This window comes from Meriones unguiculatus, chromosome 6, assembly GCF_030254825.1.
Source record: "Meriones unguiculatus strain TT.TT164.6M chromosome 6, Bangor_MerUng_6.1, whole genome shotgun sequence".
In the NCBI taxonomy this organism is placed as follows: domain Eukaryota; kingdom Metazoa; phylum Chordata; class Mammalia; order Rodentia; family Muridae; genus Meriones; species Meriones unguiculatus.
The window spans coordinates 25,170,858-25,198,667 of NC_083354.1; the positions used below are offsets into that span (position 1 = coordinate 25,170,858).

Sequence of the window (27,810 nt, forward strand, 5' to 3'; positions counted from 1 at the left end):
TACTGTGCTTGGCTCCTGAGTGGCTGCTTTGGAGTTTGTTTTTGTTTCCATGCTCAGGCTGTGGCAGTCCTTGCTGTTGTCTTTACCTGAACATAAGCCTGCTCAGATAGCATGCTCAGGTTCCAACTCACATAGCATGGTCACTGGCCATGGTGGCTGGCAGAAAGGCGCTAGTGTTTACCGGGCACTCCTGTGTGGCACTGCTCTGTCGAGCGCATTACACACTTTGTCTTCACACAGTGGCAGGACATACACATCGTTACTGTCACCTTCACTTTACAGAGAGGTCCACAGTGCAGTGACAACAGCTAGGATCTCAGAGTTGGCGGGCCACCGGAGTCAGGGTCTACTTAAGACACCAGCCTCTTGGTTCTTCAAATAGAAGCTTAGGTTATTTGGGCCAGCTCTACTCTTTAAAAACGAATGCTAGTTTTAAAAACTCCAGACTTGGGCTGGAGTGATGGCTCAGGGGTCGGAGCACTGGCTGCTCTTGCAGAACAGAGGACCTGGGCTCCGTTCCCAGCGCGCACATGCAACTCATAACTCTGCAACTCCAGTTGCAGGGGATCCGGAGGTGCAGCTGCTCGCCTATGCATGTGTGTAACAACAAAATAATATAAATATATAAACAAAATCTTTCATGTATTTATTGTATAAATAAAATGTAAAATAAATAAAAATAAAGTTATTTATACACTAAATAAATCTTTAAAAAAAAAAGGCACTAAAAAAAGCTTAAGAAGAAGGGAACTTCCAGACAGGTTTGGAGTGAGGTCCTGAGGCAGAGAGGCGCTGAGGCATGTGCAGGAGCTAAAGGCCAGTGCCAGCACCACACTCAGATGAGAGAGTGGTGCTGGGCTTCCCTCCCCTCTCCTGATGAAAGCCCAGCCAGCCCTCCCCCCCTGGGGGAGGGGTACTCACTTTGAAGCTGCTGCTCCCAGAAGGAACCTCAGAGCTGAACAGATTGGCCAGAGGAAAGGAGGAGCAGATAGGCAATGACCAGAGCTGGGCCTGCACTACGTGAGCTGACTGGGCACAGGGGCTGAGAACGTGGTCTGCAGTGGCCTGTCTGCCATAGGTCCCAGAAAATGTCTCCCGATTTTTAAAGTGAACTCTCATCACTGCAGTACACGTGGATTGTACTGAGCAGCAACTCCCTGTTCAGAAGAGATAAAACATGGGCCTTGCTGTCTTCTTGCTCTTGGCAGTTACACCGGGAGTGTTGTGTTGTGAACAGACAGTCCTAGAATTCATTAACTAAATGTGGGTCCTGGCCACACGCCCAGTCACAGGCAGTAGCTGGAGGGAGTGGAGTGCACCAGTTTGAAGATGCTGCCTTGAAGATTGTCTGTAGATTCAGCTTTCTAGGTATGTTCAGACAGGCCAGGACATTTTGTTGTTGTTGTTGTTTGGATTTGAGTGCTGTTCATATACTCACACTCACAAGAGGCACTTTAGATAAGAGCTGTGTTTCCCTTATCACATAGCTTTCTACACTGAACAGCCATCAGGTGAAGCAGCCCCAGCCAGCCTCTTGACCTTGGCTCTTCCAGCAGTACCTGGCAATAGTCTTTGTCTTCTTCCTTGTCCTATGTGAGGGGAAAGGACAGGGCATGCCACTGTGGCTGCAGATGTGAGCCCAGCTTTGGGCTGTGCAGCCTCAGGCCATCATATCATAACTCCAGACATTAGGCTTATCTCATGCCCAAGTCAGCACAGAGGCCTGAGTCTACCTGTGTGTTGTAGTATGGGCCTAGGGCTCGCTGCCTGGATTTGCTTGTCCTCCCCCAGTGATCCTGCTGTGTGCTGCAAGAATAATTGCTCCCTCCAGAGGCTCAGACCTGTGCTTAAGGAGAGCTCTTTTGGCCATATGGTGTTTGTGACTGTTTTCACTCTTCATAGTTTCCTTTTTTTAAATTCAGTTTTCTGTCTTTTCAGTTCTCAGTTTATATTTATTTTGGTAGTGCAGTATGTAAATGAAGCAAACATATTTAGTCCTCATCATCCAGCCCACCCAGATATTTTGTATGAGAATTCCACTTCTGTTTGCATGTTTGTTTCCTCTGTATTCTAGAGAAGTACCACAGCTTGAGAACTGCCATCCAAGAGAGAGAAAAATCAGAGAGAGGGAATGGGGAACGTAGGAGGGAGGCAGTGTTTGATTGCTTCTTTAACGAGTCTGGAGGGTTTTACAGTGTGCATCATCTTGAGCTCTTTTTTGTTGTTAAATTGTGTGTGTGTGTGTGTGTGTGTGTGTGTGTGTGCACCCATGCCACAGCATATGTGGGGGTCAGAGAGCGACAGTTCCTGGGAGTAGGTTCTCTCCTTCTACCATGTGGGTTCTGGCCTGAACCCCAGTCATCAGGCACTTTTACCTGCTGAATTATTCTGTTGGTCCTCATTTCTAAGTTTTTTTTAGTGGACATGATAGTTACGATGTATGAAAAGGGTTAAGTTTATGCTTGGAACCATGTGTGAAATGAACATCCCTGGACAGCCCTTTTGGCTTCATAGTGTCATGTGCTAGTAGTGGTACAGGGTGTGAAGGCCTCCCTGTTGGGGAAGTGGACAAGGAAAGGGATGACTGCAGTGCAGTGTGACAACTAAAAGTGAAAGTAATGCACAATATTCTTTGTGAATGGAGGTATATGTGTGCACTCATGTGCCTGAGTGTGTGAGTGTGTGTGTGTGCGCACACGCATGTGCATGTACAGGCCAGAGATCAACCTTGGTTGTCTTTTTGATAAGATAGGGTCCCCCTGACCTTGGGAGCTCACTAACATGGCTGGGCTGGCTGGCACTGTGTTTGGCCATATTGGCAATCATGCTGCTATTCCCGTAGATGGCTGGCCAGTTTTACATGAATACCTCCTAGTACCTGACTAGGGTTGGGTGATGGGGTCTGGGTTAGGACCTCAGCCCTGCCACAATGAGCTCTGTAGACTTGAGCAACTATTGCATTCTTATGGGACTTCATTCTCTCAGTTTGGTTCTTCCTGTTCATTGCAGACATTTCTGTGAGTAACTGGAAGGACAGAGCAGGAGGTACCTGCTCAGTATGCAACTGTTCCTTGTGAACAGAGCGTTCGTGCCAGAGCTTTCTGGCCCAGGCACCTGCTATACAACCCAGAGTGAGGGCCCAAAGTCATATGTGACACCTTGATTCCTGTCACAAAGCTACATGGACTGAAACAGTGACAGGAGGTGAATTTAGGGGTCGAGCTACAGCTGCTCCTTACACCAGCCTCAGCCTCTCCATCTTTCTGTAAAGTTGAAATTAGTTCCAGATAAAAAGTTGAAAATAAAACTTAGCCATAGTCAGCCAGGCATGGTGGCCTACGCCTTTAATCCCAGCACTCAGTGGAGCAGAGGCAGGCGGATTGCTGAGTTCAAGGCCTGCCTGGTCTATAAAGGGAGTTCAGAACAGCCAGGGCTACACAGAGAAACCTGTCTTAAGGGTGGTGCTTAGCCATAGTCTTCAGGACCGTTCTGTCCAAATTCAAGTAAATCATACACAATTGTACATAATTTGCCCATCCCAGTTAAAGTCATTGGATTAGAAGGAGGCAGGCATAGGGTTAAGTCTTTTTTTCTTTTTTTAGTATGTCTTATCTCATTCGCCATCTTAGTTTCTGCCTGCTACCTGGAGCCTTCCTTTTCTTGGTCTGTGAAACAGTGACAGTGGTCTTCCTCATAGGGATTGTGTTCAGGATTCTCTCTTACTTCTAGAATACATATATGCATTCATATGAAATTGTTTTGGTGTGTATAAATGCCATGCAGATGTTGGTGGTTCCTGTGTTAGCTGAGCCCACATTCAGGGAAGGCTGCCTTGGGTAACTTTCAGCCGCTCACAAGCTCCCTCCTGCTTTCTTACAGCCAGAAAGAATTTCAGGAGAGCAGTATGGAATCCACTCCGATGTGTGGAGCTTAGGAATCTCGTTCATGGAGGTATGTTGCTGTTTGCTGTCATTAAGAAGTGTTTACTAACACACCCCATGGGGAATGATGGAGGCTCTGAAAGGGTAGCACACTCTCCAGTGAGTGCCCAGGGCATGGGCTTCCTCTGCAGTCATGTCGATAGCCCACGTGGCTCCTGGACAGAGTCTGCTTTGTTTGAGAGCACTGCTTCCCACACCTCTCCTATGCAAGGCATGCCCAAGGCCAGTTCAGCCCAAGGCCCTGCGAGTGTGCACGTGGAAACTGCTCCCCGGGCAGTCTTTCTGTCTTGGAGCCCTGTTTTCTGAAAGACGACTTCACAGCAGCACAGTGTGATACCAGCCTTGGAGCATGCATGTGTGACATCCAAAGAGGGTTGTTTGAAAAGATGAGCTTTAGTCTGGGGATATATGTATGTCGTATATACGCTGTCTTTCTTAGAAACAAAACCTAACCTTATTCTAATAAACAGCAGTGCATGTGGGTTGTGGTGGTGTGATGGGGGCATGCGTGTGCAGTGTAGTTTTCTATCTTTACTCTTCATTGCTGTATTTAGAATGGAGTTTTTGTCCCCAGTGAGCCAGGTGCAGTCCCATTAGAATGCTAGCTGAGAAATAGCCATACGACTTGCGCTAGAGAGAGCCCTTGCTCCCTGGAATTGCACTCCTAGACAGCCTGAGTACTTACTCACTGGGGCCTTAAGAACAGCTTCCCAATTCCATCCATTCCCATCAAGGAAGCCTTTTTAAAAAATAGAAACATGTTTAAATAACACCACAGATGAAGTTTCCATCACAATCCTATCACTTTTGTTTGGTCAAATACATTTTCTATGATCTTTGTAACGCATGGATGCCATTGTATTTGAAAGGAAATATCTTCAGATGCAGCTCACCTGCACAGCGGGAAGAATGCCAAATTCAAATGCTCAATGTTCATTAAACCATATTCTCCTGCCTTTTCCCAGAAGGTAATCCGAGAGGCATTGTAGAGTGCGCGCAGCAGCCGAGAGGCTGCAGTTAGGGCAGATCTCAGGGCCCAGCCCTCGGCAGGATCTGCAGGCCTTGTGCTGTTTTTAGCCTGGTTCAGAGTAAACTAACCCTGACCTATGGCACTCAGGCTTTGCTAGTATGGGATTTGCCTTTGGTGTTTTAAGTCATTCTTGTTGGTTGTGTTTTATAAATGATCAGGTACAGTGTAGAACAGTTGGGAGGTCACATGGTTCAGAATTTGGAACAGAAGACCAAGGTTGTAGTACTAGCTTTGGTACTAGTTTCCTAGGTGATCCTGGGCCAGCCCACAGTTCCCACTGGGCTCAGTTCTTCTATACAATAGTTAGGTCTGAGCCCTATTGCACAGTGACATTCTACAGCTCTGCTGCTGCTATCTTTCCTGTACTTCCAGGAAAGTAGCAGGAGACTGTGCCTGACACAGGTGCACCTTCACCTGATGGAAGCATGAAAGCACTGTTTAGAGGGCTGATGTCAAAGTTCAGTCGATACAGTAATAGCAAAGCAGGCACCAAGCCCTGGTTTACATGGCAGCATGGCATACAACTGTGATCCCAACATTCAGGGATGGGATCACAGGAGGATCAGAAGATCGTCCTCAGATGCATAGTAAGTTGGAAGCCAGTCTCGCCTTCAAGATACTATCTTTAAAACACACACACACACACACACACACACATTTACACACACACCACACTGTGAAGAACTGTAACCAGCTGGGGAGGAGATGCAGGCCTCTAAATCCCAGCACTTGGGAGACAGAGACAGATGGATCTCTATAAATTCAAGGCCAGTCTGATCTATAGCATGAGTTCCAGGATAGCCAGGGCTTCACAGAGAAATCCTGTCTCAAAAAACCTAAAAGAAAAAGGGAGGGTGCGAGGAAAGAAGAAAAAAGGAAGGAAGAAAAGAAAGAGAGAGACAGAGAAAGAGAGAGCATAAGCAGGAGAGCCTGGAGGAGGTAGTGAGTTTTGTCCATTGATTGTCCCTCCTTCTCCCTACTGTACTTAACCAGAGTGGAGTATCAAGGAAAAGGCTGGAAAAAAATTAAATCAGAGAGATGGCCAGGGATTAGGTCATATATGGCCAAGCTCAGGCTTCAGGCTTTGTCCTAAGAATAAGTGATCTGGCTTCTTAGCAGATCCCAGGGTGCTCTATGGAGCATGACTGTGAAGGACAGACGTAGAAACAGGACGGTCAGTTGAGGTAGGTACCATATTGAAATATGTGTCCATCAGTAACTTTCTAGGCACTGGGACTGTGAAGCCTAGTAAAGAGGCAGTGCAGCTTACAGAGGAAGATTGCCAGTGTTCGTTTGTCCTGGAAGCAAACTAGTAACTAGTCCCTGGAACACTGAAGAAATCAGACTCTTTGCATTTGCAAGATTGAGGAGAATTGGATATGGTGTGAAGAAAGGCAACGTGGAGTGTGGCATGAGTGGTGTCAGGAGGAGCATGATGAAGAGCAGAGCAGGAGAGCCTCACAGCAAGAGGAGAGCCTGGAAGGCCCGGGCCCTTTGGTGCTTTCTGTGTTCATACGTAGATGAGAAGGTGTGTGAGGCAGGCTGTCAGGTGAAGTGTGTGTGGTGGTCAAGAGGGACAAGATACTTAATCAAGGGTTATCTGAGAATATAAGGTGGCTGTCCCTGGCCTCTTAGAGCTTCTAGCCCACCAGGCAAGCAAGTGACATGTGACAAGCTTAAGCAGTGGAGCAAAAGTCACTAGAGAATGCAGTGCCACTCCTGCCACATGTTTTATGCCAAATTTATTTGGGACCCTTGGTAAAGAAACGCATGATAAAAGGTGAAGGGGTTTTGAATCTATAGATGAGACGTTATGGTGATTCAGGAGTAAAGATTGCAGGAAAAACCCAAGCCTCTCTGTTCCTGGGGTCATTATAAGGAAATCGCCAGCCAAAGGGCCTGGGAACTTAGGTAAAATAAGAACTTGAAGCCTCCTCTTTTTTTTTTTTTTTTAAACCAGAATATAGTTGGTGTAAGTATGATAAATAATACTCAAAACCACTATAAACACATACCTGTAATCCCAGCATTCAAGACTGAGGCTGGGAAATCATTAGTTCAAGGCCAGCCTGAATTACATTTAAAAAAAAGTCAGGGCTAGGGAGATAGCTGAGTCAGTAAAGCACTTTCCACACAGGCACGTGGACCTGTGCTCAGTCCTGAACACCCACAGAAATGTGCCTGGACCCTGTGGTGATCTCAGTGCTGAGGGGGGAGGGACAAGCAGCCTTGGGGGTTAACGGGCAGCCAGCCTAGGCTGGAGCTGGAGCTCCTAGTGAGAGAGCCCGTGTTCAAAAGCTCTTAAATCTGTTTTAGCCAGGGTGGACCTCTGCTTCCACACACTCAAGAACATGCACACATGCCACTTCACATACACACACACAAACACAATAGACAGAAGTATCTGTTGTATTTTAAAATCTGGGGAACACATTGCATCCTGAGCTGCAGTTGGCTCTTTAAAAGAGCTTTGCCTGTGCTCTCACTTTTAAAACAACTCCGTGTGAGCTCCAAAAATAGAAGTCTTCAATCATTCATTCATTCATTCATTCATTCATTCATTCATTCATTCGTCAGTCTTCACTGGTATAAATGGCATGGGTAGGCTCTGCAGAGCACTGGCTAGATAACCAGGAAGATCATGCCTCTGGTAGAGAAAAACAAAACCTGAACCCTGAAGTGACAGGCCTCAGTGAAGGATGGAATGAAGGCTTCATGGACTGCCTGAGGCTGACATCTGAATGGAACTGGCCACTGGGAGGAGGAGGACTAACTGGTGATCCCTTCTCCCCCCTCTGAAGTAGACTACTGTAAACCCTGGCGGGATTAGATGGCAATTCAGGAAGGTAAGGTCTCCCAGCAGTCTCCTGGCATGTGGGCACACCTTTCTCGGGGTGTTTTGAGCTGACCAGTTCATTGCCATAGAGGATCTGTGGTAAAAACAAACAAACAAAAACACAAAAAACAAGGGGCAGCAGAAGAGGAAACCAAGCAAGGGAGTTTCCCAGAACCACCCAGGAATCAAAAGTTTCCCCAGGACCCACCTCCCCTTCTGTAAACCCTCCTCTCTGAGGTTCATCCTTGGCAGCTCCTTCCTGCTGTCCCTTCCCTGCGAATGTGCTGTCGCAGTCCCCATAGGGAGTTGTAGCAAGGCCTCTCACCACAGTCTTTCATAGAAGATGCCAGTAAAGTGTGAGGATGAAAAGAATCGCAGACAGCTACATTTCTGCCGGAAGCAGAACCTTTACTCTCAGACTATCTTTTATCTGCCTCATCTCCTCTCAGGCCAGCAGCCCTCTGCTCCTTGGATAAAGTAGGTCTCCTCCAGATGTTGTCAGCTGTGTGAAATATTTGGATATTGAAAAGTAGCACAAAGATTGAAATGACTCTTCAGCCTGAATTGAGGGCAGTGGCTTCTTGGGGTGGGGGATTTGGCCCCTTTCTCTGCTGTGTGCTCGCGGCTTTCCACCCAGCTCTTTAAGTGCGGCTCCCCTCCTGTGGATTGGTTATGAAGCCAAATAGCGGAGGTCTCCCTGTGTGGGCTCACTTTGTAATGGGAAGAAAACCCACGTGGATGTGAGTCCCTCCTTTAAGACACACCAAGAGTCAGTGTGGAAATGTACAGAGTAAAGGAGAGGGCTGAGGTGTGAGGCCAGCAAGCCTGCAGGATGCTGAGCTGTGGCAAGCTGGAAGATTCCTCCACCCCAAAAGACGTTTTTTTGTCACTTTTACAAAGCTTCTGGGCCCAATGACCTGGTGAGTGTTTGGACTTGCTCACCTGGTGCTGCCGTTGAGTGCTTCAGGACTAACCTTGAGGATGAGGGTGGCTTGACCCACCAAAACAAAGGCTTTGGTCATTAGGGCAGGGGTGCCAAAAACACATCGGGAAGCTTCTTAATTTCACAAGCAGTGCATTCCCTACCTAGTACTGCAGAGAATGGCTGAGCAGAGTCTACTCCTTTGATTGTTCACTAATTAATTGTTCTTCATATTATGCCATTTGAGCCAAAACATAAATCTGTAAACAGGAGGTAAACAGACATGTGTTCAAAAGATAGTCTTTTTACAGAGGAAAAGGTCAGTGTACTTTTTTCTCTATTTTGTGTGCCCAGCACAAGGCATGAGTGTTAAGAAGGAACCAGGGGCCTGGTGTGGCAGAGCCCATATGTAACCCCAGTACTGCAGAGGTGGAGGCAGGAAGATCTTGAGTTTGAGGTTAGCCTGAGTTACATAGCAAGACCTCATCTCTAAAAAGCAAACAAGAGGCTGCTGGGATGGCCCAGTGGGTAAAGGCACTTGCCCTGCAAGCCTGATGGCCTGAGTTTAATCCCTGGAACATACTTAAAGTTGCAAGGATCTCAGAGGTGTCCTCTGATGTCTGATACACGCAGGGAGGCCCACGTGTGCTCCCCACTAGTGTTTGGGGGATGCCCAAAGACTAAAGGCTGAGCATTGAGGAGGCAGAGGCAGTCAGACTGCTCTAGTCTATGTAATGGAGCTCCAGACCGCCGGGGCACATAGTGTAAATCTGTCTCAGTAAATGAGTAAACCATAAAGAATGTAAAATGAAGTAAACAAAGCAGACAAAGACTTACTTCCTCTGGAAAGGCACCAGGCCTACAAGCCCTGCCTAGGGACGCCCTGGAGAGGGCTCTCACGAACCTCACTGGGGTCGCTGATGGGTGGTCTTCTGATTGACTTCTCCTCAGGAGTCAGACCGCAGGGCCGTCTCCAGCACACGCTTGCTCTTTTCACTTTGTCCCTGCTCTGCCTGCCTTTGTTTGCAGCTTCCTCCTGTGTCCTGAGTCTGAGGCGCAGAGCAGGCTGGCTCGACATGCTTGGTTAATTGGTGTGTCATCCAGTCCTTCGAGGCCCCTCTTCAGCACTAGCACTGTTTCACTGAAGTGCTTTGAATGATGTGTTAAATGATGAACGCAAGGACCATGGCTTTGGAAAATGTCTCCGGATAGGTGAAGAATGAACTCAGAGAGTCACACAAGGTTATTATCGTCAAAGTAACACCTACACATTTCTTTGGGCTCCATCGTTTTGACAGTTTCTTTTTAAGGTTGTTTTTTTTTTTCAACTTGTTTTTTTTTTTTGGGAGGGGGATTTGGGAATTTTGTTTTATGGGTTTTTGTTTGTTCGTTTGTTAGGTTTTGGTTTTTGTAGTGCTAGAGACGGCATTCCTGGCTTCCTGTACGGTCTATGTTCTACCACTGAGCTCTGCCTCCAGCCCTTTCTCGAAGTTTAGAATTACCTTTACCAAATTAAGTTCATGCAATAAGATGCTGTCCTGTCATAAATGCCATTTTCCTTAGTCTGCCCAAGATATAACTTGAGTAGGCTTCCTTCATGACGCTGACTCTGGCCTCGGCACACCTTGTTCTCCTAGCTGTCATCTACATCTGGCTTGTAACATGTGCATTTTGTACTTCATAGTTGAGTAATTTATACAGAATTCAAATCTGATTCCCTCATGACCTCAGTTGTCCAGAGCCATGCCAACACCCTACTGGCTACTCAGGATGTTTTTTTTGTTTTGTTTTGTTTTTTTCTGTTGTTGTTTTGGTTTGGGGGTGGGGGTGTCGAGAGGGTTTCTCTGTGTAGCCTTGGCTGTCCTATACTCAATTTGTAAACCAGGCTGACCTCAAACTCATAGCAATCCACTGCCTCCCAAAATGCTGGGATTAAAGGCATGTACCACATGCCCAGCTGTTTCCAACTTTTTTAATAGCTTTAAAGTAGTTCCTGAAAGACCATTGCACCCATAACTCACAGTGGCTGCAGCTGCATGCATAAGACCTGAAGAAGATCAAGCTAACAGTCCACATGGGTGGAGAAGGAGCTCCATCAAATCCCTCGTTCTTACCTGAGGAGCTGTTGCAGTGGATGGCCACTGGGGGAGAAAGAAACAGTGCTCTTTAGAAACGCACCTTCAAGAGGCTGCACACACTCCAGGAAATGGTCCTACACCCAGACACATATAGGTAGCATTAAGTGGACTCAGTTGGTTTTTGTCTTTGTTTTTCTAAGAGTGTATGAAATTGGAAGAGAAAAGTTGAGAAGATAGGAAGGGAATGAAGGAAAGAAAATGGAAGTAGATTTGATTTAAAAAAAAAAACAATATATACATGCATAAAGTTCTTAAACAATAAAAAGATTATTAAAAGATTTTAAAAAAAAAAGTAGCTCCTAAAAATGAAGACCAGCCTTTAAGTCTGATGGAGCCCTTGACAGATTCATGTTGTGGAGTGTCGATTGTCTCGCACACATAAATAAGTGATTTCTCAGCAGACCCAGATTCGAATTCCACCTCAGCCACAGCCACCTAAGCCAAGAACCCTGGCTGCAGTTCCTGGTGTGTTGGGGCCTCGGTGCCCTCCTGTAAGTGCCAGCTCTACCTCAAAGTGTGGGATCAGGCAGCAGTGAGGAAGCAGAGGCACTCTGTACCCCAGCCTTTAGCTTCTAAAGTGTAACAGCCACCTCACAAAACAAGCCAGTTTGCCTGGAGATGAGAGGACCACAGGCGCTAGTTTCCACTCACCTCAAGAGCTACTGAAAAGGAAATGAAGGCATCTCTCGTGAAGATGCAACAAAAGGGAAGCCAGTGTCATCGCAAAAGCCACGGCTCTCCTTAAAAAGAATGAGCAGTAGTTGAATCTAGAGCCATTTTAAGTGCCAGCGCCCAGGAACACAGATCTAGGCTATCCCAGATTCCAGGTTCCAGGGTGGAAGCAGTTTTGAGAAATTTGCTAGTTTTACAGAACAAAGGAAGTCGTGAGTCAAGTTGAGCTTCTATCAGTGGTGCGTCAGAGAGGCAGGTACAGAGAGATGGGGAACTTTCCACAGGCCTAAGACGCTGTCTGATGACAGTCTTAGCTTTGGGGTTGGTGGAAGCCAGTGATCTGCTAAGTTAATAGATTAAAAAAACTTCCTACCTGTTAGTTACAAGGTGACTTCTTACCTATCAGACACAGAGATGGGCTGAGAATGGGGCTCCTGGGGCTAGACGTAGCCCAGGATAAGGTAGTTAGCTCTGGGCCTGCCTCACGCAGGCTCTCCACAGCACTGCCCTTCAGTCCCTGCAGATGTGGAAGCTTCCCAGGAGTTCTGGTCACAACAGCCGCCACCAGATTTTGGATGTGATAAAACAAATAACGGTGGTTTGGTGAGGAGCAGCATACATAGGAGGGGGAAGGCCTCCATCAGCAGCAGGACAAGCAAGGGCGGCAGCCATGCTGGGGTACCATACCCCAAATCTCTGCACCTGGAGGTGTCTGATGTGTGGAGCTGAGAGTAAAGATGGGGCCTAGAGAACTGCTTCAGAGGTCTGTCTTTGCTCGGTTTGTGGGGTTAAGGCCTTGCATGTATTAGGCAAGGGCACATTTCCCACCCCTCAGAGTCTGTTTGAGAAGCAGTAAAGCTGTTAACCACAGACCATCTCCCCAACTCAACACATTAGGAAACCAGTGACCCTGCCTAGGCCCAACATGAGCCTGAGTAGATGCTCTGGGAGAAGAGATGACATCTGGGATCATAAAACCGTGGTCCCTGTAACCAAGAAGAGATTCTGAATGCTGTGTACCCCTGCATTGTTCCTAGATCACCAGTGGCCAAGAAGACAGGCAGTAGATTGGCAGGGACTATTTCCAGGGAAGTCTGGCTGGGCGGAGTCAAATGGATCTAGTGGTTTCCCTATAGCCAGCCAAGCAGATGGAGCTTATAGGAAGCCCTCAGCAGTCCCCTGCCCCCACACAGGAACATCCTTCACTCTGACTCTGTAGCACAAGTTGATCTGGTACTCCCCTGTAGACCAGGCTAGCCTTGTACTTCTTTGTGGCTGACCCCTGCTTCTACATCTTGAGTTGCTAGCATCACAGTTGTGCCTTGTTCTTAATGAGATGTGTAAGAAAGACTTTTAGAGTGAGAACACAGGACTGAAAGAACAGAGAACAAGCAATGTGAGGGCCTAAAACCTATGCAGTAAAATAAATAAATAAATAAAAGAACAAACAGTCAATCATGCCTTCAGGAGTAAGAGAAAATACTGGGCTCCAGAGACACAGGCTGCTGTAGCAAGAAAAATTCCAGAGGAAAGCTAAACAAGCAGGGAGGAAGGAAAATGAGAAACCCAGGTAAGCGAGTGTGCATGAACAACAGAACTTAATCAGAGAAGTGTTTCACTAAGGCATTTTAATGTAAAAGAGCCATGTGCTTGAGGCTGTCTTCCTCTTAGCGTTTCTGAGAGAAAACAAAGCAAAAGCAAACAAAAAGCCACAAATTTCTGTCCTAAGTGGCAAGTGGAAATATTTTTGTTCTCATCATGTGAATTTTTATAATACATATGTTTGGGGGGCGCTGTATGTTTTTTTGCAAGGGTTTAAAAGTGGTAGTACATGCCTTTAATCCCAGCACTCAGGAGGCAAAAGCAGGCAAATAACTGTGAATTCAAGGCCAGCTTGATCTACAAAGTGAGTCCAGGACAGCCAAGGCTACACAGAGAAACCCTGACTTGAAAAACAGAACAAACAAAAAAGTCATAAAGTCACTTTAAGAAGTAAGCTGCAGCTAGGCATGGTGGCACATGCCTTTAATCCCAGCACTCAGGAGGCAGAGGCAGAGGCAGGTGGATCTCAAGCTCAAGGTCAGCCTGCTCTACAGAGTGAGTTCCAGGACAGCCAGGGCTGCACAGAGAGACCCTGTTTTTTTTGGGGGGGGGTGGGGGGGGTGGGGAGGGGCAGTAAGCTGCTAAGGCAGGAAACATGATACACACCTGTCATTCGAGCATGAGGGCGCAGAGCAGGAGGCAAGGGCATCACCTGATTAGGCCACCTCAAGGTCCTGCCCTGAAAACTGGAGAAGGAGGAAGAGATTGTGGAGGCACAATCTCCACAAAGCTCTTTGGACTAGCATCCTGTGTGTGCCATATTCTTAGCAGGTAACAAAAACTATGCATAGAGTGTTATGTAGACTTGATTTCACCTCTTACCAGAACTGCAGCACAAACTCACAGGGGCAGCCTTCTCGGCTGGGTCTCCAGCTGAGGCCTTCTCCTGGCTTAGCCCCTTGTAATTTTTGAGTCTGCTCTGAGGAGTGACGGGTGGCTCTGGTGCCCTGTAGCAGCTGCTGTCCACTTTTCTAGATCATGCAAGGCTTGGCATTCCATATGATTTGCTCAGATACAAAAGTTTCTCCTTTATTACAGTTTACTAAGTGTCTCTGACTAGCCTGAAACTTGCTATGTAAACCTTGCTGGCTTTAGACTTGCAGCAGTCATCCTGCCTGTGTGTTCCCCTACAACCTGTTCCCTCCCACACCCAGTGCAGTGAGCTGTTTTCCCTCGCAACTGTGAAATGGCGACCACACTTAGGAGAGCACACACTCTCAGAACATTTCCAGGAAGCTTGCATGGGCAAGCTGGAAGGGTGTGGCTTTGGCGCCCTTATCTGGACCTCCTGCCCTTCCATTGGCTCTTGTGGAGGAGAGGAGTACCTGTTTCTGCCACCTATCTCCCCCTCCTAACTCATCTTTCTGTAATTATGTCATAACTTGATATTTTTATACTTTGTGACTTTTTGGTCTGATGTTTTGTGTAACTTGCTAGAGGGGAACAACAAAGCTGTTGATGTGGCTTTAGCAGATGAGAGCTTGACTGGTCCAGTCCTTTGCAGGGTGTGTGAAGGGCCCCAGCTGTCTCAGATTGCCATGCCTAAATGTGTGTTTTCAAGGCCGTGAGTGCGTGAAGATGGCACTGGCAGACACAGCTAGTGGCTCCCCCGAATGCAGCACTATTGAGCACTATTGAGTGTCCTGGAACTCACTCTATAGACCAGGCTAGCCTCTGACTCACAGAGATCTGCCTGCCTCTATCTCCCGTACGCTGGGATTGCGCTGGGATTAAAAGTGTGAGCTACATGCCCAGCTTTCTAATAAATAGATCCCAATAATTTTTCTAATCAGTGATGGAATCATACATGAGGAAATTTAGGCAGGAGTTGAACGGCCACTTGTCGCAGAAGAAAGTCTTATAGGAGTCCAGGGAGAGCATAGATCAAACACAATCATTTCTGTGCATTTCATTACCCAGCTAGCACGGAGCAGGCCCCGTTGACCATCACTGGCCCCTGCTGGGAGCAAAACTATAAAATCTTGCTTTCATGGAGCCCACAGTTTAAAGAAGGGTACTTGGCAATTGTAAATTCCCAGACAGAAGTCCTCAGGATGATAGGAGGAGCTAGTGGCATGAGATTACTTCCTGAATAGAGGTCTGAATGGACCCGAGGAAACCAGTCTTCTGTGGCTTGTATTCCTCAAGACTGACAATGCAGGGAACTTCAGCTCAACTCAGAGATCCCCGGTGGCATGACCCACTGCTCTTAGCCTCCTCTCCCTCCTCAATCCAGTGACCTAGAGCTAGCGCCAGAAGCCTGTTCTCCGTCCTACAGACCATCTTCCATGCTTCAGTTCTCTACCTGACAGTACCTTCCACACACCTGTTCAGCAAGTTCTTTCACACCCCTGTCTTTTACCTAGAAACTAGAGCACTGTTGTTGTAGACCTGATGTCTTGTGCCCTGAGCACCGAGGAAGCCACTCCAGAAGTGGCATGTGTCCCCCAGCACCACGCACAGCTTACACCATGCACCCCCGAGGAACTGAGGCGTTCAGGGGCGGAGTCTGCTGCTCTTTCCTCCTTAGAGCTGTTGACATCCCTCTGCTCGGTGACGGTCTAACAAGAAAGGTGATGCACAGCTCTTACATGTACAGACAACTAAGTAAGCAGTTGATGCTTGTCGCCTGTGTAAGCTTCTGCCTGGAGTAATGGAAATGACGGGAAGCTGGTGATCTGTGCTTTTAGAGGTGGCAAGTGAGGAACTGAGATCCAGAGAAGTTGAAAGACTTTTCCAGAAGGTTTATTGGCTGCACCACACTGCATAAAGCAGTCAGTTCCTGCCGTAGATGAGCTGTGCCGCTCCTGTTGAGTTACAGGATGAACAGTGAGTGGCTGTGCACCTAATCAAGACCGTTTGCCAGCATCATGGTGGGTCTGTCGCACAACACCTTGCAAGGTGCCAGTTCTTTCCCAGAAACCAATGCCTAGTTTATCTTATTCAAGACTTAGCCTAATATCTGCTATATCTGAGGTAATAGGGCGTATGTGGGTAGGAGTTCAGTGTGGTCATGCCCAGGGCTGCACCACAGTGGCACCAAGAGTCCAGACTCTGCCTGGGGAGCTCCCAGCTGGAAAGCTGAGGGAAGGCTGCATCAAAACCTGGGATAACCCTGCATTTGCCCATTGCTGCTTAATAAGCCACTCCAACGTAGTCCTTAAAACAACAAACATTATTTACTCAGGGTCCTGTGAGTCAGGAGTCCTAGCAGGGTTCAGATATCCCTTTCAGCATGAAGAGCCTCAGCAGCTTGTGTTTGGATAGTGCTTCACCAGCATGTGTGGTGTCTGAGTGGAGAGCAGGCGAGGCTGGGATGCAGCTCTCCGGTGCTTCCTCGGGCCTTGTGTTATAGGCTGTTCAAAGCTGCAGAACTGTTGAACTCCATCCTCAGAAATGGGACAGATGACTTTTGTCATGTGTTGCTGAAACAACATGGGCTTCTGATAAGGAAGCACCAAGGTTGCTCTGTAGGGGCGTCCCTAGACGCCCATCTCTGGAAACCTAGGACACTGCAGATGACTTTCTGGAAGAAGTATTGAGCCAATTGTTGATGAATGGGGTAGATGCGGCAGACAGCTTCCAGCTAGAGCAGCACATTCCAAGTCAGGAGTGTCGTAGCATCAACCTGTTGTGATTCCCTTGACCTTGTGTTAGAAATAGAAGTGGAGATTCACTTGAGCTCAAGAGACTGAACACCAGCCCTGGTGGTTTCCCAGATAGCCTCAGCTACATGACTACAGAGAACAGTTTAGAGCTGGGAGCCCACAGAGATTGTCCTCGAAGAAATGCAGCATCGTTGATGCTGCCTGTTGTCAAAGGACAGATCAGCACTACACACTCATCCTAAAGGGGGACAGGGATCACTTCTTAATTCCTGTAAGGCTTCCAGGGATTAGAATTAAACAGATGAATTGTGTTTCTATTTTTATGTCCTTAATTAGAAATAATCCATCTGGATGACTTATCATTTTTAAATACGTGAAAGTGGTAGTTGCTGGTCATTCTATGTAGAGATGTGTTAGGTCAGTGGACGCTGTCTGTGAAGATGTCAGATCTTTACGCTAAAGAGCATGGAGTGTGGTCATTTTGGCATGGTAGGTAGAAGCAACCAAACCATGCCCTTCCAGGCTGACCAGATAAGAAAAGGTGTGTCCATCCTGATTTAGCATAACTACCTAATGTCTGTTGTTGACCCTGGTGTAATGGAGAACATAAAAACTCCACCAGATATTAGAGATACAGGGAGATGTTAAATGCTGGTTAATACCTGGTAGGTTGTGATAAAATTCCCTGGTAAAAAATGTATGGACAAAGAGCAGTATGCATTTATCTACCCATTTGTGGCCAGAATCTTCTGGAACAGACATCCCACAGAGGAGGAAGAAGAAAGAGGATGTGTGGGAGCCATGTCCTGAAAGGCAAGCAGACTCCATTTGACCTCGGTCACAAAGGCTAAGGTGCCAGAGAGGAACCTCCATTGTTACTGCAGTTGGGGTGGTGCAGTCATTTGAAGAACAATGCTTTTTCTATTCGAAACGTAAAGTGGTTGCTTTTATCCATCTTAACTCAACTTTACATCTTTCTAATTCAAAATCTCACACCAAGTGTCCTCTAATGCACAGACTGCCATCAAAGGAGACCTTTTTGCAGTTGTTTGCAAGTGACTTTTAGAGATTTTTGTTATATGCCCAGATATTTTAATTAGCATTGCTGTGAGCAGAGCTACTGATGAAAATCAATATAGAACAATTAGAATGTCTACAAGGCCACAAAAGTGGGTCTTTGCAAATAGAGGCTTTTTTTTTTTATTAAGTTTAACAATTAGCAGCCTCATATTTACTGTGGCTTAGTTGAAATTAAAATATTAACCACAGTATTCAGCTCAAAAGTTGTTCAGCCGGGTTTTGACTTAATGTAGTATAGATGAATAGATAAACACACACACACACACACACACACACACACACACACATGCATGTATACCTACATACAAAAAAATGACTCAAGTTAAATAGCGTTGTGGGAGAAGGAGAATGCTTGTGTTTCAGGTCAGCAGGGTTAAGAAGACCAAGAAACCTTTATAGGTTCAAAACAATAGCATTCAGCATGAAATCTACTTTTTACCATCCTTTCTGGCCCTTCCTGATGAAGAAAAAGACACTGTCCGGCAGTAGTTTGCCAGCAGGAGAATTAGGAGTAAAGGTACTGGTGCCTGAGGGGTGGGTCATGAATTAGTAATTGCTATGTGGCGATGAGCCCGTCAGAAGAGTTGAAAATGAGGAAGTTGCCTTGCAGAACGCTATCAATCACTCAGTGACCATAACTTCCAGTAATTAGTGTATTTTATGGGCCTTTGCTTCAGTGGCTCGAAAGCACATATGCTGCAGTCACAGCTAAACTTTGCCAGAGTAATATTCCAGGATGATTTATCCTCCTGCTGCACTGGGATATAACCTACATTAGGGCAAGCTTGTGAACTAAGCTGCAATAAAGTGTAAGTTTAGGTACAGTTTGCCCAGGTTGAGACCTCAATGTATCATGCTTTTGAACGTTTGCATTCGGGGCCACAGCAAGCAATCATTTTTAACAGTGAAACAAATAAAGCAATTAAAGGACCAGCATTAGGATATTGTGTTCGTGAATTACTGTTGCCCTCTTCCCATTTAAGCGTCCACCGTAATAAGCCTATTTCTAATTAGAAAAACAGCAATGCCGTATTAGAATCATTTATTTGTAATGCTGTCTTTCTTCCATGATTACTGGTAATCTAGGGTAGAATGTAAGACCTTCACAGTGATGGAGAAGTGCCTGATTTATCCTCTTGTGCTACTCTGTTTGGCTCCTTAAGTTACAATAAATCTACTCAGGATCCATGGTGTCTGGCAAAGATGAGGATTTCCTTTAGAAATGTTGGCACATGATAAGGAGTGAGCCTGGCGGGAACCTCCCAGTTAGGCTCTTTGTACACAAAGAGAAAAAAACGTGTTATTTACCAGCTCTCAGGGGCACTTGGCACTCTCCGTGCAGGCATAATGAGTTATTTGCTGAGGTTCACCCAGTGCACCGGAAGTCCCCGGGGCCTTTGCAGACAGGGTTCCCTGTCATTGCCGGAACATCTGTAGAGCCCAGCTTTCTAATAATTTAACAAGCTTTGCCACCAACTTACAGTATGACCTTGGGCAAATTAATTAAGCTTCTGGTGCCTCCATTGGGCCATAATTCTGTTTGTGTTAAAGAAATCCTTGGAGTTTGTAGGAAAGCATTATGTCAAGATAAGTATAAATTGAGTAAGGAAATAGACAGACTCTGCTCTACCGTATTCTCTGCCGATGAGATTTGCAGTTTCTGATGGTCTGTTCTTGGGCTTTCCTGAGAGGCTGGTGAGAAGCTAACCTCGCCAGGCTTAGATGGGAAGGTGGGTAGCGCAATACCTTCATTACATTTATTACCCCATCTTTAATTTCCCATGCATTATCCCATCATATGAGTTAAACAGTAATAGTAAAACAAACTAATTGTCTTTAATTAAAGTGAATTAGGTTTTGATTTCAATATATTTGATGTAGTGAGAACTGAGAATGTGGAGGGTCCCAAAGGTTATTAGGGCAGATTTCTGTGGGGCCTGATGGTGTTAGTAATAACACTCTTCTTCGAGGTTCTAGACAGGAACAGATCTGTCATTTCATCAGTCTCTGTTACTCGCACTTATGCCCCTCCGCAGGGGTCGCAGATTCCACAAGTTAGCAGCTAATGGCGTTATACATTAAAAATTGAAGCTTCCCTCATTCCAAGGCCTTACAAGGCTTTGTTCTTAAGCCCTAGACACTTTGGAGTGCAGCTGCAAACTATAGGCAGAAGATTAAATTAATTTGTAACTCCTTTTTTTTTTTGGTCCTGCATTGCTAAATCCTCCACATTTAATTGAAACCTTACTTCAAGATGCTTTGTGTTTGTGTTCTGTGTTGTCAGTTTAACCTCTGAAGCTCTTTAACACTGGCAAATTGCTGTTATATCCTTTGGATTGTCTTGAAACCATTCCATAAGCAGACAGTGAAATTGATACATGGGAAGAAATGTCAAATCGTAGGGTAGATTTTAAAGTGCTTAATATTTATTGTGGGTCTTCTCCAGCATAGTTTGAGGTGATTTAAGTTCTTTCTTTAGGCCTGAGCAAATTGGTCTTGGGATGAAATCTCACCTAGGGAATTTTATGTCATTCAGTAGTTAGTCTATTTTGTTTTTTTAAGTTTCTCTGTGTCTGAATGCACCAAGTGGCTGTCGAGTTTCTATGAAATGGAGACTTAACTGCAGCACACAATCTAAATGCAAAATCCTTAGATGGAAGTTTAATTGTGTAAAATGCACACAAGGTAATTAAGAACAAATTTTAGAACATTTCGGACTATAAAGTCTCCTTTCAGCTATATTGAAAATGCTTATTTTCAATTTGCAGTTATGCCGAGAAGCATAGGATATGTCTAAATTAAGAATTAAAACAAACAAACTAACAAACAAACAAACAAAAAACAGTGCTTTTCAGTGCAAGTGTAAACTTAAAACTCATCCGGTTACATTGCCGACGGCCTGAGTAGGTAACTTGGTCTGGTGTGCTTCTGGCCGCATTGTCCTTCTCTCTATAGTTCTAGGATGCCAGTTAATTTCCTGTCATGTTGGCACCGTGTAAATATTTTCTACCTTAACTTTCTGCTAAAATGCAAAGGGTTTCAATATTTGACAATTGTTCTAGTTATAGTTTCTGTGTGTGTGTGTGTGTGTGTGTGTGTGTGTTATACACACAGAGGCTCAAATACATTTATTATTTATACTATTAAATCCAACAGACTCCAGTGCTGCTACCTCAAGAACAATTCGTAAGTTATGGTTGGTCAAATCAAAGATCAATAACTGGCTCCAAGGAGTGTTTCTAGTTTTACAGTAAAATGTTAGTTTTTCTTGTTATTTCAATGTATTCCCAACTTGTGACCACATCCACAGCCTCTCCTGCCCTTTACACAAGAAACGTCCCACAACTCCTGTTGAGCAGTCTGTTAGTGTCTGGAATTAAAATGCACTTGTTTATTTAACATTACATGGATCCCTTTCCCTGCCTCCTGCCCACCTCCACCCCAGCCACCTCACAGTAGTCCTGTTCCAGATCCTTCCAAAGCCAGCCAGCTCCTCCTGGGAGCGGAAGGAGGAGAGTCTGTTGATGGATTGCCGGAATGTCTTCACTTTCAGTCCACTTTAAAAAAAAAAAAAAAACAAAACACTGGACTTAAGCTGCCTATATTTAAATGTTTCCCTTGTAAAGATGACGGAGTGAGTGGAGCTCCCTATTGGCAAAGCCCTAATCTGTTTGCTTTGTTGTAATCCTTCTTCTCCTCCTCCTTTACTTTAACTGTTAACCTATTTGTAAATCTAAATCTACACACAGAGGTCATTGGTTGGCTGAACTTAAACCATTTTACTCAGTAAATTTAATTAAGAAAATACAGTGCAACTCATAAGCAAATGAGTTTTTTCCTGGTTTTAAACCAAACCACCCTCTTGAGTGCTGATTGCCTTGCCCGACCCCTGGTGATACAGAAACAGGCAAAATTAAAAAGGACATTAAAGCTTCATTAAATCTGAAACACATTTAGTACAGTGACATATCTGCAGGCCATTTCAGAGAAGATTACACACTCTTTTGTAAGTTTCCTAATTTATAATACCTTGACAATAAAAACCGGGGAAGTGCAAGTTGATTATTAGGCCAGTAGGGGTAAGAGACACAGACCTGCCCAGGCCCAGCCTCTGAAATGCCCGCAGCCTGTGTGGCCCCCCTCCCCGGTCCCAGTGTCTAGTGTGGCTGTTGTGAAAAGGTTCTGCACAGAGTGCTCTTTCTCCTTCTTCCTCACAGCTTGACCACGGGCTCTGGGGCCCACCTTGTGTTTTCTTCTACTTTGTCACCAGACAAGTAGTAAGCAATGAATTGCTCTGGTGCTCCGTTCCACTGAAGGATAGGACACAAGGAAGGGGAGTCCTCTGCAGGGGCCTTCAGACGCCTGCTGTCAATGCAGCCCAGTCTCACCCACCTGGGCTCACTAGTGGAGAGCTGGACTCCATAAGAGACGTGACCGCCCTGCTACTCTGTCAGCGGTACTGACCCGTCAAGGGCAATGGACCCTTCTGATTAATGTAAATCCAGATAGGTTACACCTGCATGATGCTAGATAGGACTGAGGTCCCGAAGGATAGAAGTCACAAAAATGCAAAACAAAGTCAGACCCAAGGATGCTGCTTTTCCCAAGCCAGCCACTGCTGCCTGTTTCTAAGCAGACTGGCCAGAGGCTGCCATCCACCTGCCCGGACCAGGTCTTCCCCCCAGCCTCCTGCATAGCAGTGTCTTAAATGAGTGACACCAGCCAGCCTTGCTTCCTGTCCCAGCATGCATGCACACACTCCTGTCTGCTGGGTCCCAGCTACAGACCAATGCTGACTGGCCAGTCAGAGGCCTTGTGTTAAAATGAGAGGTAGTCAGTTCTCACAGTATCTTGCTCATTTTTCTTACACCCTCTGCTTGTTTTATTTCTGTGTTTGTTTGATTTGTTTGGTTTTTTCTTTGTTTGTTTGTTTGTTTGGTGTTGTGACCAGACTAATGTTGAAGTCAGGATTCTTTCTAAAGTTCTGAGATTACAGACATACACCACCACACCTGTCTCATTTCTTAATTCTTTAAACTGCAAGAAGCAAGAGTGTTGGCATCTTCTGGGTCACTTAGCTCTTGATAGTCAATCCTGTGGGCAGAAATCTTCCTTGGGCCCCTATGATGTTTTCAACATGTACCTACAAGAATAGGACATGTCTCTATAAGGAATTTATAGGCTCTTGGCCATTTTAGATGAGAAATCTTTTTCTTTCTTTCTGTTTCTTTACCCCAGATGAGATTCATACAGATCAGCGTGGTAATAGGTGACAGCTTTTGGTCACTCCCCACTGCATGTCAGGTCGTGCCAGAATGGTGCATCTACCACAGCCGACCACAGTGACTCGGAGTCAGTGTGCATGCTCACTGGCAGTTGCACACTGCAGTTTTCAGTTTGTGTTGGGTGGGAGCAGTGGAGCAGCATGACAGCACTTGGTCAGCAGCCAGAACCACACAAAGCCTACCGAGCGCGGTGAGCGCCCACCCTCTTTCCCCGGCCTCATTTTATATGTTTATATGTATGTGAAAAGATTAAGGAAATCCATCAAATGAAATATCGGTAGCTTAAATTTATATCTGGAAAATCCGTATAATTATTAATGTGCATAAGATATGAGCACAAGGTGGCACTTAACTAGCTGTTCTAGCACACACAGGCGCACACAGCACACGCAAACATCCAGATGAGTGCTGGCCTTTCCAAAGGGGTCCACCATGCAAAGCCGTATGGGTCATTCCTGTTACACTGCTATTCAAGCCGCCTTTAGAATTTTGAAAGTCTCAACACCGCAGGCTGTCCTTAGTAAGTAATCTTTGCAGGTATTCAGAATTTAAAAATACATGGGCATTCAGGCATCAGGCTACACAGAAGTCACATGATCACCACCCTAAGGGTTTTCGTTTTAAATGCAAGCTTTGAGCAGTTCTCATAAAGTGAAAGAGGTGGGGGGTTTTGTTTCATAAAACGGTTTTAAACACCATTTTGAAGTGTTTGAGCAACGTGAGTGTCTTTGAAACAAGTATGAAGCTATCAGGTTCTCAGAAGATACCGCAGTGTGATGGAAGGAGCTCTGGATTAGGAAGCAGGTTTGGGGGACAGTTCCTAGATTTCTCTTGGTTAACCATAGGAATCCCTTGAGTAGGAGACCAGGATTTGTATCTGCCCTGTAGGTTCATGTGCTCAGCTGCATTCTGGCTTCCCTGAGTTAATGCTTCTGCTGTGCAGGCAGTTACAGATGCTCATGGAGGCCTCAGAACTGAGGGTGGGCCACACTGGGAAGCTGCACGTTTTCACCATTGTTTCCTTTAAGTAGGCTATTATAAGCCGGGAGCAGTGGCTCAGGCCCTTAATCCCAGCACTATGGAGGCAGAGGCAGGTAGATCTGTGAGTGTGAAGCCAGCCTGGTCTACAGGGTGAGTTCCAGGACAACCAGCACTATGTACAGAGAGCTTGGAGGAAGGGAAAGAGGGAGAGGGGAGAATAGAAGAGAGAGAAGGGGAGGGAGAGAGAGAGAGAGAGAGAGAGAGAGAGAGAGAGAGAGAGAGAAATGGGTTGTGGTATGTTTGTTCAGCCTGATTTTACTACATTATATCAAGCCTATTCTTGTGTGACTTGATGAGTTTTTACATGTGAGGTAACAAAAGTGACTAGGCCAGAAACAAAGAGCAATGTACAAATCAAAATAGACATGGAGGATTCACTCACTCAGGTTCCACCCAGCTCCACCCGCCAGGCCTCCAGTACCACCCTCACAGCCCTCCATGGCCAGTTCTGTGGGGCCTCTAACTGACAGGAAAGCATGAAATGGTAAGTGGGTGACAACAGCTTGGGTTTAATTTCCTAATACAGCCCACTCCCACTTTCTACAATCCCTCATTCAGACTTGCAGCCTAAAACCACAGAGCTCTGCTCTAGAACCAACCATCTCACAAGAGAAAAGGCCCACAGATTTGTACATCTCCGTATCAAAGAAACTGTCACACACACACACACACACACACACACACACACACATGAACAGTGCTCCAGAGTTGAGAATATACCTAAGAGAAAGCCTGGGAGATAATGTTCAGTTACTAAAATTAAAATATTGTTATCCCGAGATAAAATATTGTCTATTAAAAACGTCCATTCTAAATACAGCTTATACTGTAACCACAGCATTAATTTAGCTCATGCATTTAGAGGTGTGGACTTTTTTTACTTGCTAGACGCCGTTCTGAAATGTAGTCCTTGTCTGTGTTAAGGAGATCTGCCCTGCATGCAAATCTATAACTAGACAAATATTATTTCCTTTCCCAGCTTGCTCTTGGGAGGTTTCCATATCCTCAGGTAAGATTGTTCATTACTGCCATTTGCCACTGTGACATTCATTCCTATGTATGAAGGTACAGGAAGCAATTGTGAACATTTGAGCCACATACAAATAAATCTGTCCTGTTAAAATGAAAAGTAGTATCTTAAAGGAGTCATTAGAAGTCTCTATTGGCTTTTTATTATTTTTTAACTCTAGACTCTTTTTCCCTTGTTAAAGGTTGACTGAGACCATCTTGCTCCTCTTTGTATGACATTTGAGGTACCCCTCCTGCACAACTTCATGTGCTCATGTTGAAGTGGGGGAGGGGCCCACCCTTTCTTTATACCTTTTATGAGCATTTTGGATTTGATTAAAATTATTCAACTTAAAAGATGAAAAAAGGATGCAGGTATCTAATAGGGTCGATGTTTTCTCCAGGTGCTTAGGCCCCCAGTTTCCTGTCTGTGATTTTGACCCTTCCTGTTCACAAATCGTTCATTGTCAAGTATTGTAAATCCTAAATTTTTATAATTTCTTAACAGTTTTTACTAGAGAGGGATGCTAACAGTTAAGATATAAAGCTATTTTGTGGCTTAAATGATTCCCTACTTTTGGGGGCAGCAAGCAAAATGTCCAGAGGGATGAAAAATGACCGGCTGACGGTTCTCTTCTGGTTGCTGTGTGCTGTTTTCCTGGCATCTTGGTCTGAACAGGCCAAAGTGCCTGGAGGCATGTCTGATTTAAAGGTGGTGTTGGTCTCTGCTCTTTAAGCATCTATTAACTTGCTATTATTATGCAAATGAGTGTTGTATTACACATACTAATTTATGCATGGTTAGATTATGCAGATGCATCACAAACATGGTTATTGAATAATAGGAGGGAGCACCTTCTCCCTAACCATCTCTAGACGGGGCTCTCGGCACAGTCTTCTAGCACCCATGCGGACACTTAAAGAACCTTCACACACTGAAAAGGCTCTTTTGAAGCCCTTTTCCTACACAGTTAACCATCAGAGAAATCTTCCAAGTGGTTAGGTTCAGGAGTGTTAGCCTCACTTTTCAAATTAGGAAGTCTCTTTGCTTAAGCATAATCTTTTTTCTCTTTAAGAAGAAAATCTAGAACATAGCCACTTGGCACACACAGTAGCACTTACTGAGGTTTTGGTACATATAGCCATGCCACTCAGCTTTGTAGGTAGTCATCAGATTACAATCACATTTCAGGATTTATAGTCATAGTCATTTGAACACTTATCTTGTTAAGCCTCAAGTCTGTCAGTAATTTTTAAACTATTCATTGTTTAACTAATGCACATAATCCTGTAAAACTGTGAAAATGAGCATGAAGCCCTTCGTGACCTAACTCTTAAACTAGTCTTAACAGAACATTTACAAACCTCTGTTAAAAACCGAGAGCCAGGAGGATGGCTTGCCAGGCAAGCCTGATGGCCTGAATATGATCCCTGGGACCCAAAGTGTGTAATGAAGAAAACTGACTTCCACAAGTGACCTCTGCACATGTACCTCCTTCATAATAATAAATAAAACACTTTTTAAATTTAAAAGGTGGAAACTGTACCAGATCCTTAATGTCTCCAACATGCCGAGTAAGGAAGCAGTGACATTGGCTGAGTGAGTGGGCTGCAGGGTGGTTGTCATTCTGTGACCTTAAGTCCTTGAAGTCCACAGGCAGATTTGGGAACAGGCAGCTGTTGCTTTGTTAATGACTTATCCCTGTCCTTGAATTATGAGTGAATGCTATCTCTGAAATGATGCTTTTATTTCAGATCATAAAAGCTGCCTTGCTGCCATCAGGTCCTTTCCCAGATCTCTCATCAGAAATTTGGGTGATTCCCTACTGAAAATCAGAGACTGGATTCACATTTCCTTTACAGGCTTCGTGTTCTTGATGAAAGGCTGGGGAAAGGTCCTTTATAAATAACTCCCATGGGCTGAGGGATGGTTCAGGACTGGAAAGCACTTGCTGCTCTTCCAGAGGACCAGGGTTTGGTTCCCAGCACCCATGGTGGGCAGCACGGAACTGCCTGTAACTTTTGCCCCAGTGGATCCAGTGTCCTCTTCTGGCCTCTGCAGGCGCCTGTTTGCACGTGGTGGACACAAACTGACACACATATAAAAGGCAGCCAGTTGGTGCCTTCCCCTACTCCTTTCTTTTTCCCTCAGATGAAACAGGAAAATGTGTGTTTCTGAGGTACTGCAGAGAGCTCACCGCACTGCTTCACTTAAACTTCTGCGTGCCGTGAGACAGCTTTCCTGTGTAACACAAGCAGGCACCATTGCTGTCTGCTAAGCTGTGTCGGACTTGGTTCCGTCTCAAGTGGGGTGGGTAGACATGGGTCATAGACTCTGGGTTGAAAGGGATGGTGATGGACGACACTGTATCAAACTGCACCATGGTGACTAAAAGCAGATGGCCAAGCTTTGACAATCTTGAGTGACTGGGGGCTCAGCCCTCACTCAGCCATCTTCTGTCCACCATGCTGAAGACTCTGCTATCCTGAATGTGGTCCTTGAAGAATAAGGTCATGCCATTTTGGAACCCTCCATACCTGGGCTGGGGAACTGCTGTTCTCAACCCAGAGTCAAGTCAAGGCACAGACTGGCATCTCCTCCTTAGAAGGAGTTGAGCTACAAAGGGCAGTCAGCTTGGATCAAAAG

The 27,810-nt window shown here is 45.5% G+C and overlaps 1 protein-coding gene across 31 annotated transcripts in view; it reads left to right on the plus strand.

Moving 5' to 3' along the window:
• Positions 1–27,810, plus strand: part of Map2k5 (mitogen-activated protein kinase kinase 5) — a 222,029-nt gene that overhangs the window by 122,476 nt on the left and 71,743 nt on the right. For 17 of the 31 annotated variants that reach the window (XM_060384939.1, XM_060384937.1, XM_060384938.1 and 14 more), the window contains 2 exons: positions 3,880–3,951; positions 25,135–25,164. In XM_060384939.1, coding sequence (XP_060240922.1) covers positions 3,880–3,951; positions 25,135–25,164 — 102 coding nt within the window. The remainder of the gene's footprint in view (positions 1–3,879; positions 3,952–25,134; positions 25,165–27,810) is intronic. The other 14 variants (XM_060384940.1, XM_060384941.1, XM_060384944.1 and 11 more) reach the window with 2 other exon arrangements.